Source organism: Xenopus tropicalis, chromosome 3 (assembly GCF_000004195.4).
Source record: "Xenopus tropicalis strain Nigerian chromosome 3, UCB_Xtro_10.0, whole genome shotgun sequence".
Classification (NCBI taxonomy): Eukaryota; Metazoa; Chordata; class Amphibia; order Anura; family Pipidae; genus Xenopus; species Xenopus tropicalis.
In genome coordinates this window covers 77,596,655-77,608,984 of record NC_030679.2, presented here as the reverse complement: position 1 = coordinate 77,608,984, position 12,330 = coordinate 77,596,655, and the positions used below count along the sequence as shown (strand labels likewise).

At 39.3% G+C, this 12,330-nt stretch overlaps 1 protein-coding gene across 5 annotated transcripts in view; it reads right to left on the bottom strand.

The window, feature by feature from the left end:
* reln (reelin) overlaps positions 1-12,330 on the bottom strand; it is a 258,716-nt gene that overhangs the window by 134,063 nt on the left and 112,323 nt on the right. For all 5 annotated transcript variants that reach the window (XM_031897689.1, XM_012958659.3, XM_012958660.3 and 2 more), the window contains 2 exon segments: positions 9,400-9,432; positions 4,282-4,360 (listed from right to left, as the gene is read on the bottom strand). In XM_031897689.1, coding sequence (XP_031753549.1) covers positions 4,282-4,360; positions 9,400-9,432 — 112 coding nt within the window.

Here is a 12,330-nt window from a genome sequence, read left to right as displayed (position 1 = left end):
GTTGCCCGCAGTAGCGAAGATTTATTGCAGGCGACTAATCTTCCCATCTGCCACCTCCCTTAGTCTTTTGGCTAAACTAGACGGGGGATTTTGATCAGATTTTTAAAAATGCTGCAGTATCTGACCCATAAAATCTTGTCATACAACTCCACACAAGGGCACAAGATTTGATCTCATCCCCATAGCTGTAATGTAAGTTGTATTGGATAAGTCGGATAGTCTTTTGTTCATGCATCCACATCTGACAGTCAATGTATTTCAATAAGAAAAAAGTCAGACACCATTAGTTGTTATCTTGCCAGATACAGCATTCCCTTCTGTCAGGCTCTGTGGGCAACAGGTTCCTATTACAATTGGGGAAAAAGTGGCTTAAAAAAAAATGTGGGGGGGGGGGTTATTGCAGCTTTCTATGCAGGCTGACAACAAAACTGAGGAGAACAAGTGTCCAAGAAGGGTCTAGTGAAGGTTCTAGATGTTCCTAGCTTTATTATATGGGTTCAAAATAGATTATTTTTCTTATGATGTGAGGGTCCAAAAAATCTGAACACAAACTTTCGTGTATATTTTCATTCGCTATGCTGTGACAAAACATTAAGCCAACTGTCAGGTCTAGCATAAGCATTCCCATTACTAAACTTAAATAAGTATATAAAGCTAATTGAGGTTAGTGTATCTTTAACAAAGCAAATTTATATTAAGTGTAATCTCTATAATCTCACAGAAATGTAATCAGGGGCACTGCTGCCATGAGGTAAGTTGAGAAGCCACCTCAGGGTGGCCAAGGAACACCCCTGCCTGGAATATACTCATATAAAAATAATGCAGCTGTCATTCAATTGAAGCATTTACTTTACAGTGAATATTAATATATATCTCAAAAATTTGAAGGACACACAAAGAATTATACCGATAAACCCTACTACCAAGTTCAGTAGATATTTATGTGGATACTGACAGATATGTAACACGTGTGCATAAGTACTGAACACAACTCCTTTCCAGAACCCTTTCAACTGCATTATAATCACCATCTTTTCCTGTGTCCCCAGATCTAAATGTCTGAATTTTTCTGACACTAATCATGTTTTTCTTTTATTTATGAACTGCTGCCAGGAGCTACCTTTGTCCAAAAAGTCTCCCGTGTCATCCTGCACTGTAACATTAGGGAAACATCTGCTGCCCCTTGCATGTATACCATGTTTTGGTTCTCTTGTAGCTGTGTCACAATTACAGCTCAGGATGCAGAACAAAAACAAAATACTGTGAACTCTTATGAAAATAAATCCTAACTGGATAAGCATAGAAGCCAAAATGTTTTTGAAAGTATTATACAATACTTGCAAATGAAAGAGCCAGTGGCTTAATATACAGTAAAATGTTAGAAGCTGAAAGAACATGGCTTGTAAGGTATAAAGATGTTGTCTTCCTGAGTGTGCAAACAGGAACATAACAATATTACTTAGTTAGTAAATGTCACATAATCCTATTATTTATATAGGATATATAATTTTTTCCTTCATCAAAGGGTAGAATAAATTGAGTGTTTTTTCTTTACTTTTCCAAAGGGCTTCTTCCTCATGCCACTAACAGATCTGTGCTAGGTGGAAAAAAGCATACTAAAAACATCATTATTGAAAGAAAGGAAAAAAAATATGGTGTCAATAGTAAGACATTACTCTCCTGATGTTCTTGTATTCTTGAACCTCCTGGCTTATGCTTGTGGGACTCCTCTGGTTTGACCCAGGTCTGTTCCTCAACTACATTTCTTGCTATTCAATTTATAACACCATTTTGAATCCAACCAGGGGGCACTGTGCTGTGGAATTCAAAGGTGTTGCCATTCACTACAATTTGGAACCCAGCTAAATCATGATAATTACACAAATATGACAGATTTATGATTCTTTTTCTTTTCATGTTTGCTTAAATGACTGTTAATGGTTGGAAATGTTAACATAGTTAAGACACCTCAAGAGGACTGTCGAACCTACTTTATTCAAATAAAACAGATATAGGATTCTGCTTTACTTACACTAACCTTCTTAATGTAGAACCACCTTAAAGCACTTCCACCATGGCAGGTATCTCATTCTAGAAATTATGGAGCCACACTTGCCCCTTAACACATGTAGCTAAGGAACAAATAAAGGTTAACACTTTGCAATAGACCACAAGTGGCAAGCCAAAAAGCCTCAATTTCAACTACTCCTTTTTTTACTTTCTTGGGCAATCCATAATTTTTGAACAACTATACAGGATTTCCTTTCCTCTCCTGGGCTGGATAAGGTGTTAAGCAGGTAAGATACATAATTCATACCACACAACAAGCTACCACATCACCAGATCTTACAGAAAAGTACATCCATTTCATACTTTCAGGCTATGCATCATACTCATGTGGTCATACTCAGTGTGATCTATATGATCAAATGCCCCTGCGGCAAGGTGTATGTTGGCCAAACTAATAGACCTGTCAAGACCAGGATAAAGGAACATAAGGGGGACATTAGAAATTTTAAAGAAGGTTCCGCCAACGATACAGCTGTGTCCAGATATTTCCACCAGGTAAAACATAACCAATCGCAACTGCGCTGGATGGTGCTAGAGGTAGTTAAGTACCCCTCAAGGGGGGGTGGAATATAACAAAACTACTCTTGCAAAAGGAGGCAGTATGGATAAAAAAATGAACAGTTTAGCGCCTAATGGTTTAAATGATGCATGGAGTGTAAAATGTTTTCTGTAAACTATACACCTCTAATGGTAACCTCTGTTCTTTTACAGATATAAATGAATTGCCCTAGTGAGACTTGGTCAGCATGTGGTAAGACACCCAAGTAGAAAATAGATATCAGTTAAGATGGGCAGTATATGTATTGTGCTTGTACCTGGAATTTGTTTTTCTTTTACAGTTACACTATGGTGAAAGGCCAATTTACTTGGTAGTTCCTGGGCCATGTATAAAAAGGAACTTTGGACTTTAAAAAGTTTCCTTGGGGTCAGGCTCCTAACTGAGTGCCCTGGAGCAGTAACCCCTCCCTTTGGACTGCGTGGAACCAATGCTGTGATGGGGGAGGTTGGACTTGGGTCTTGTAACCACCTAAATGTTTTTTGTTCAGATGTTATGTTGTTCACTTGAAAAAGGGCTTTGCCCGAAACATGTAGTGGAACACACTAATAAACACTAATTGCAGCAAAGCCCTGCAGTGTCAGGTGTCCTCCATTATCTTATATGATGTCTACATGTGGTGATGAAGGTCATTCCACCACATAATACCGACAACCCAATACACAAGTCATTTTGTTCATGGTGAGGTTCTCTACTTCCCTCCTGTACAAAATTTAAAAATTCCTCCTTTAAAGAAGAAGAAAATGCTACTACAGTGTTGATCTCAAGCTGCAGGCATACTTTCAGTTCTCTCAATAGTGTCCTTAAGTCTCCCCATATTTCTCCTGTTCAGATGATCAGAAGCCTCATAGGAAAAAAAAGGCTGAGCTCTGTAAAGAAAATTCCCATAATGCCTTGCTCCTGCACCAAGACCCCTGTACATGTGCAGTTAGTAAGACTATGAGGAAGCTTCCTGCTGTATGGCGCAGATCACACATTCCTAAGGGGAGGAGGGGGTTCTTAGCATTCTTATGGGAGGGGGGAGCAGGAGAAGGGAGAGAGGAGAAAGCTGGGCAGACTTTGGCACGAGAATTACAGAGACAAGGAAGGAGACAAGAAATCCTTTTTCTTCTGATAGAGGACAAAGTGAAGTGTTTCTGTGAGTGCTTATGGCTGAATTTACATAGACCTTCCTGATAAAGCTTACTTAGTTTTTACCTTTCCTTCTCCTTTAAGGGTTTGAAATGTTACTAAAGCACAAAATCAGTGTTCTGTTTTGGCATAAATTCAAATTTGCCTTTTTATTTATATGGGACATGTTCAGGACTACCTCATAACAGCTGAGTGATGTATATTTAAATAACTGAAAGATTTCCAAAGAATTTGCACCTCTTAATAACCAAAAAATACGAACACTACAACAAATTTAACAGATCTATACCATGTAATCAAGGTTTACTTCTTGTTTTTCCAATTCTATACAGAAATTTTTAAATGTAAAAAATATTTTTTTGAGTATGCCAGAAGTGCCAGAAGTGTCAGACCTGTCAACTCTCAGTGGCATAAATCACCCAAATTGCCTTCCCTGGAGGTTGAAATTCCTGGAGTGCACCATTCACATGATATCTGTATATAATGCCAATTACTGGGTTTTTTTTTTTTTTTTTTTTACATACCAGATATTTGGATTCAGTTCCTGAAGCTTATATGAGTCAAAATCATCTCGTAAAAGGATGCTTTCACTGTGAATTTCCGCTGAAAGAAAGAAAAAATAAGTATCTGTTTGACACACGTTTGCTGAAAACCATTGAAAAAAGTTTTAAGGTTCAAGGTTACTTACCCAACAGCTGGTTGGTTGGAAATAAACTTGTTTTTAAGATGAAAAGTAAAACTTATTGTACATTTGACCACCATATCGAACGTTGTTCTAAAAAAGCACTGCCTTTGAAACAGTTATTGTAAGATTCTAAATGAGCTTGACTTAGGTACCAGCAAAAGCTAATCTTTATTCCTGCCTTCAGCAATATTGTGTTTATTGAGCTTGTGTTATGCCAGAGCCGGGACCATTCCTTTTCTGATAACATTCTACCCATGTCTATTTGCCATGCTTTAACATAGCCTAAATCTAATATACGTTCTGGGGTATTATCATTTATATAAAATCGATATGGTTCCTCTCAGGGTCTGTCCGTTCAGGCACCATTTTTTATTAAAAAAAAAAAAAGAGTATACAGTATCGTGAGATATGGATGTCTTCCAACATTTTGACAGAAAGTGGAGGATTTGTATTGCTCGAACTCTTTCCCCAGGTGAAAGGATACATTTCTCAATTGGTGTATCTAAGCAATGAGAATATGGGACAAACCTGGCGGGTGCCTCTATGAATATTGATGAACAAGGGCCTATATGGTTTCAGTGGGGAATTAAATACCTGTACATTGTGTGACAGTACAGTTAAACGCATTTTTTTAGTGAAAATACTGAATATGACCACTGGAATACATGGTAAGTTAGAGGGCATGTCATAACATGCCCTCTAACTTACCATGTATTCCAGTGGTCATACTGGGATTCCCATGCCATGTATAAGAGCCGACAAAGTGACCTACAAGTGGTGCCCAGGTAACGTAATGAAAGAAAAAAAGAGAAAAAAGAAACCCATAAAACAACATATAAACTCAAACTACTTAATAAACATCTGAGGATGTTATCCACTTGAGCAGCAATCTCAATAACTACCACAGATGACATCATAAGTGGGGGATTACACTTCCCTTCAGATCCGGTAGAAAATAATGACTCGAGAGTCACAATTCACCGACTGTTATTTATATAAAAGGAAATAATGGACCCATGATTTGGGAGGTTAACATTCTCTTGTAATTCTGTCTCAAGCCTAAGTAAATAGTTAGTTCAAAAACCTTGATCACCAGCGTGAAGAATCTCTAGTGAAGACTGAGTAGTTATTAAATGGGACATATTGTATGAAAAACAATATTGTGCCAATGAATTGTACTCATCTAAATATAGAAGAAATGTGCTAAAGAAGTGTTTTGGGCTGATTTCTTGAAAATTTCTCCAAAAACCCTACTAGCCATGCACATTAGTTTCACTTCCTGCTGCCTCCTTTCCCAGGCTGGCGGCATCCAGCACACTGCACTGTAGGATAGGAAGCAATCAGCAGTTAGGCTGACCTGATAGGGAACTGAAGCTTGTGTGACTGCAGGGCTGTAATTGGCTACTCCACTCCTGCTGTGCTTCTGGCAGGGACCGGTTAAACATGCCCACCCCCTCATTTGACACACAGACAGAGACCTGAGAGGATCTATTGGGAGCTCCAATAAATGGGACATTTTATACCACAGTGATTCATTTTTATACCACCGCCGCAAACCCAAAGAATTTCGCTCATTATTATTAATAATATCTGATGCTGGCAACAGGACAAATTCGATCATCACTAATTATTAATAGTTGTCTACAAGATTAGTAGATTTTTCATTTATGCTATGGGGCTGATTCACAAAAGGTCGAAATAGAGAGTAACCATTACTTTGTGAAAACTACCATTCTGAAAATTACTATTTCCCTGAAAACTCGAGGATGCATCACTCTAAGACAGCGCTGTACAACTTCTGTGGTACTGAGGGCCGGAATTTTTCCGGCCTCCGTGGTGGAGGGACGATTATGGAAGCTAGTTTTGACCACTCTCCTTTTTAAAAACACACCCACTTGACACCACACCCATGTTATTGCATGACCATAGCCGTATTAATGGTGGTAGTACAGCAAAAACCTGCCATAATCTGCCTTCCTTACCCTGCCTGTGTGTGCCATACTCTGCCTTCCCTACCCTGCCTGTGTGTGCCATACTCTGCCTTCCCTACCCTGCCTGTGTGTGCCATACTCTGCCTTCCCTACCCTGCCTGTGTGTGCCATACTCTGCCTGCCCTATGCTGCCTGTGTGTGCCATACTCTGCCTGCCCTACCCTGCCTGTGTGTGTCATACTCTGCCTGCCCTACCCTGCCTGTGTGTGCCATACTCTGCCTGCCCTACCTTGCCTGTGTGTGCCATACTCTGCCTTCCCTACCCTGCCTGTGTGTGCCATACTCTGCCTGCCCTACCCTGCCTGTGTGTGCCATACTCTGCCTGTGTGTGCCATACTCTGCCTTCCCTACCCTGCCTGTGTGTGCCATACTCTGCCTTCCCTTCCCTAGCTGTGTGTGCCATACTCTGCCTTCCCTACCCTGCCTGTGTGTGCCATACTCTGCCTGCCCTACCCTGCCTGTGTGTGCCATAGTCTGCCTGCCCTACCCTGCCTGTGTGTGCCATACTCTGCCTTCCCTACCCTGCCTGTGTGTGCCATACTCTGCCTTCCCTACCCTGCCTGTATGTGCCATACTCTGCCTGCCCTATGCTGCCTGTGTGTGCCATACTCTGCCTGTCCTATGCTGCCTGTGTGTATGGCACACACTGGTAGCATAGGGCAGGCAGAGTATGGCACACACAGGCAGCCTACAGTGACAATGCTGGCACTACTCCTACAGTCTGCACAATAACTATATATTAAAAAACTTTTTAATTGCAGTACCACCACAATATATGTTCTTTTTTATAGTGTGTAGGGTTTATTTGTGGTTTATTTGTGGGTTTCTACTGCTGAGGTGTGAACAGGGGAACAATGGGGGGGATTAGGGCCTGAGCCTGAGGTGTGAACACTGCAGGGGGTGAACAATGCAGAGATGAAAAGGTGTGAACAACACAGGGGATTACATTTTTAAACAATACTGGGGGATTACAGCCTGAATCTGAGGTGTTAACCATGCAGGGGGCCAGTTAATCTCAGTACTGATACCATTTAAAGCTTACACAAAGGTAAGCCATCAAAGCAGCCAGACAGGTGGGGGGCCACACAGAGGGGGCCCGCGGGCCGCCAGTTGGACAGCACTGCTCTAGGGCAATCACATACTTGATTCTTTACTTCAGATTCAAGATAAAATCTGACTGCAAACTCCATTTTGTCACCACAGACGATCACGTACTGTAATGTTGTTTAGCAACGCCCACTCCTGAGAGGTGTTAAGTTTCACAGTAATTATCGCCACATTTTTAAAAATATGTCTGTGAATTATGCATTAGGACTATTTCTATAATATAATTATCGCAATGCGAATGGACATTGCGCTTTGCAATAATTGAGATGTTTGTGCATGCAATATGATTAGTAACGCATGCAAAATTACCTTGATGAATCGTTAATTAAAGATCCTTTTTTAACACAAAAAACTATGCGTTAAGTGATAACGACCTTTTGTGAATCAGCCCCTATATGTGGTAAGGTCAATTAATTGAGGCCTGGCTTTTTGACTTTCTGCCATAAAGGAGATATCGGGCGATCTAGAGGTCATACTGCTACCTGGGATGGTTGTGAATGAGGCTCCATAAGGCCTAATTGGCATTTTTTAGAAATTCTGGATTCAAATTTAGATAAAGAGTATTGCTGATTGTTATATGTAGATGCCAAAACAAACAGAACAAAAAAAAAACCATTATATTTTGTTTTTGCAGCACCTGAACAAATGGGAATAAGGCTTTGTGTTTTTGGAGTGTAACCGGAGAGATCTCAGCATAGATTTGAAACTTATAACTTTTGTACTCTGTTGCAATTGTTGCACCAGCCTTGCAGCTTGAAAAGCTCTCTGAATTTTTTGTTGAAGCACCTGGGGTACCCTGTTGCACTCCAACTACTTCAATGGTAAGTCAGGGAGCAATGTAGAAAGGATCAATTGTACCACTTGTGGTAGATCTGTCATTGTTTCAGGAAGCTCTCTGATTCAAAGGTTGTTCTAGCGCAATCTATAATCAGCATCTTCTAGTCAGTCCACCATCTCTTTTAACTTACTTTGTAGATTGCAGTTGTATAATATCCTGTTCATGGGAATGGAACAATAAAATAAAACATCTAATTGGCTACCATGGGTTACTGTCCAGGGAAAAACTGCCTAATGTTGGCTACCATGGGTTACAGCCCAGGGGCAAATTTGCGAGTGCAGCAAACTTTTTTGACCACTCATTTGACTAAAACACCCACCCCCCCCCCCACCCCCCACCGGTGCCCGGAAAATAGAACAGAAAATGGACAATGAGCATATTAAACTTGGATGTGCCAGTATAATTACTACGGAAATGTAATAATCAGCATATTAACCTTGGATGTGCCAGTATAATTACTACAGAAAAAGAATAATCAGCATATTAACTCCATACATGCCAGTTAAATCACTGTATAAATAGCCAATGAGCACCCCAATAAGCCCAGAAGATCTAGTAAGAGTACAAAAAAAGCCCAATGAGCACCTACCCACTTACCAGTACAAGTGAATGCCACAGTCTAAGTTTCTAATTTAAGTTCATTTTGTTTATGAATTTGACCCCCTCAGCCATTTCAAAATTGTTCTGAGATCCTACCTCATAGTATGGGTATCTTGTCCAATTGTGCCACTTGTTTGTACCTGTCTAGTCACTTAAACTGTAAGCTCTTTAGGGCAGGGACCTCCTTTCAAATATGCCACTAAATAATTGTTGCTGTTTATATATTTTCTCATTTATTGCAATATCTTTTACCCTATGTGTAGTCTTACTGCCCTGTAAAAATGTATAAGCTGAGTATACAGCAGTGCTATATAAATAAAGATATACATAAATAAATACAAATCATCTGAAGATTTTGACTTTCTTAATAAAAAAAATAATTTGAATAAATAATGCAGAATACACTATTAAGAAAACTCACCTAAATTTGGTCGTAATGGTGCTTCTGTAGGAGCTGAAAAAAAAGACGGGAAATGAATCATTTGAAAATTATTTTGTAATCTTTGTAGCAATACAAATTTAGATGCAAAGTTCCCATTACCACATAGAGTAACATGCAATGAGCAGAACCTTTACTTTGTTGACAATGAATTGGTACATAAACCTTGTTTATACACAGTGTATAATTTCCCTTTAAACAGATGACATTTATCTTACTATATGGGGATTGATGTTCTGAAGACCAAACATTACAAAACATATTACTATTGAGAATTTTATTTTTGAAATTATACAAATTTCCAAATTACTGGACTGGACCTATGCTGAAATGAAGATATTAAACAAATTAGTAGAGAAAATGCACTGCTATATTGCAGGTGATAAGTACAGGGCCATGTCGTATCCTGTGGATAGAGCCTGTTTTTTGCACTTTGCCTTCATAGTGGTAGATTATACCTTTACTGTATTTTCTGGCAGCATTTTTTTCCATACTGATGTTTCCCCTGTGTCATTAAAAAAACAGAAAACACCCAAATGTGCCAAAAGCCAAGGTAAAGATAAAAAAACCCAAAAAACAGTACTGTTAAATTATAAAATGTGGAAGTGTCTCTATTCACTGTGGATTTTAGAAATTGTTGGAAATATGGCACTAGGGTTGCCATGTTTTGCTGTGGCTAACCCCGGACAAGGGGGTGAGGCAGTGAAGATACATGGGCAAGGCTATGATGTTGAGGGGCGGGGCTTTGATGTGCTGATTGGCAATTGGCCAATAGGCCAATTACTGAATCAATCTGAAAGTGTCCTGCTGGGTTTTCCAAATTGGGGAAACTGGGCTGGCAGTTTTGACCTGGACAGCCCTTCTGAAAACTAGGCTGCCGGGGTCAAAATCCGACAGGTGGCAACCCTTTATGGCACACTCCACATTGAAAACACACATGACTACATTTTCAAGTGAAACAATTACACATATTTTGTTGCAGCAATTTTTAGGAAAGAAAACTAATAATGGCAACTGTTTTGGTTTTAAACAACATGCACAAAGTACAGATACACAACTCCCATATGACCTTAAGGGTGATGACTTTAGAAAACTGAAAACCTCAGCAAACTGCCTGCTGTGATTCCTATGCATCTGAATGGTATAAGCCTGAAAATGCTAAGAGTATTTGAGTCATACTTACCACTTGTGATGAGCGAATCTGTCTGGTTTCACTTTGCCATAAAATTTGTGAAACAGCAAGAAAATACGTGAAATGGCGAAAAATTCGCAAACACATTTGCACATTTACATGCGGTGAATTTTTCCGCAGCAAATTTTCACGGAAGTCTCGTGAAACAATGGCAAAATGCGGAAATTCCCTGCAAATCCATGCCTACCAAAAAAATTTGTTTATCACTACCTACCACACTGGACCATGCAGCTCCCATTGCCTTGAATGGTAAACACATTACTTAAAATGTGAAAAAGTCAATGGGGCATGTAATATTGGTTTTGGGATAAAAAGTACCAGTACTGGTGGTTTTAGCCTTTTTCCATTCAAGACAATGAGAACTAAAGCATACAAAAAGCTAAAAAAAAATTCAACTTCCACATTCAAGATGCTCGGGGTGTCAGGTTGCTGCTGCTGCCAGCTTGTATAGGTGAATGCCCATGGACACAGGAGCAATTGTAGGTGTTTTGAGTCTGTACTTTTGTATAGAGCTTAAAATGTTTTCTTTCAAATAGACTGAATACTGAATTTACTGTCTTCCTGCATTATTAAAGGGGCCATATAATATGAAAAACAAGGTTTGCAAACAAAAAGAATGAGTCTTCAAAATGTACATTTCATACTAATAAAAATGTCCCCAAAGCATTTCTAACCTGGCTTTCTCAAGCTGTGCCAGAGAGATGGCAGCACTCAGCTCTTTGTACTGCAAGATTACAGCCAATCAAAGGCACAACAAGCAGCTAGACAGACTTGAAAAGGAACTGCAATTCGTCTTTCACTGTGCGAGGAGTTGTGCCTTACTAACCTCATCGTACTTCTGGGAAACATATATATAACATATATAATCATTTGTGACAAAGACCAGAGAGGATCTCTGGGGAGCACCAGTAAAGGTTGAATAATCCATGTTTTAGCTCAAATTTATAATTTATAATTGCCTATATGATAAGAGTCATTTTTAAAAATGTTGTATATGTCTTTAAGATTGATATCTATTTCTTCAAATATTTTAGAAATTTCACATTCCCCTCTAGTAATCCTAACTGTGCACCAAAAAGTAGCATTAGAAACTATACTGTTTATATATATATACTACACATCTTTTCCAAAGTACAAATAACCTGTCCATATCCCAAATTAATAACTAAAAGCTTTTCTTTTACATCATCTCCAGAAAATAGCAAAGGCTTACCCTCCTCAGACACAGTACTAAATTGACTCATTTAAATTGGTCCATAAAGAGAAATCAGCTTTAAACAAGATTTTGATTCAGTACCATGGACAGCAGGCTGGGAACTGCACCACTAAGCCTCTCTCTTGTATGTATGTATGTATGTATGTATGTATAACTTTATTTATAAAGCACCACAAGGGTACGCAGCGCTGTACAGTCTTACAGAATACAAAATTACACACAGGGAGGACAAATGATATAATACATAAATACAATAAATACATATATGTATATATATATATATATATATAAGTGCCATGTGGTATGAGACACAGTAGGAAGGAGGTCCCTGCCCCGTAGAGCTTACAATCTAAGTGGTTGGGTAACATACAGGCACAAACTGGAAGGTAAGAGTGCATCAGGTATGGGCATTTGCCCTTAAGCGCAGGACTGGGCAAAATAATGTTTTAGTGCTCCAGAAGGTAACAGCTGAGTTTTTTCTTAAAGAGAGTGGGTGAGTTTTCCC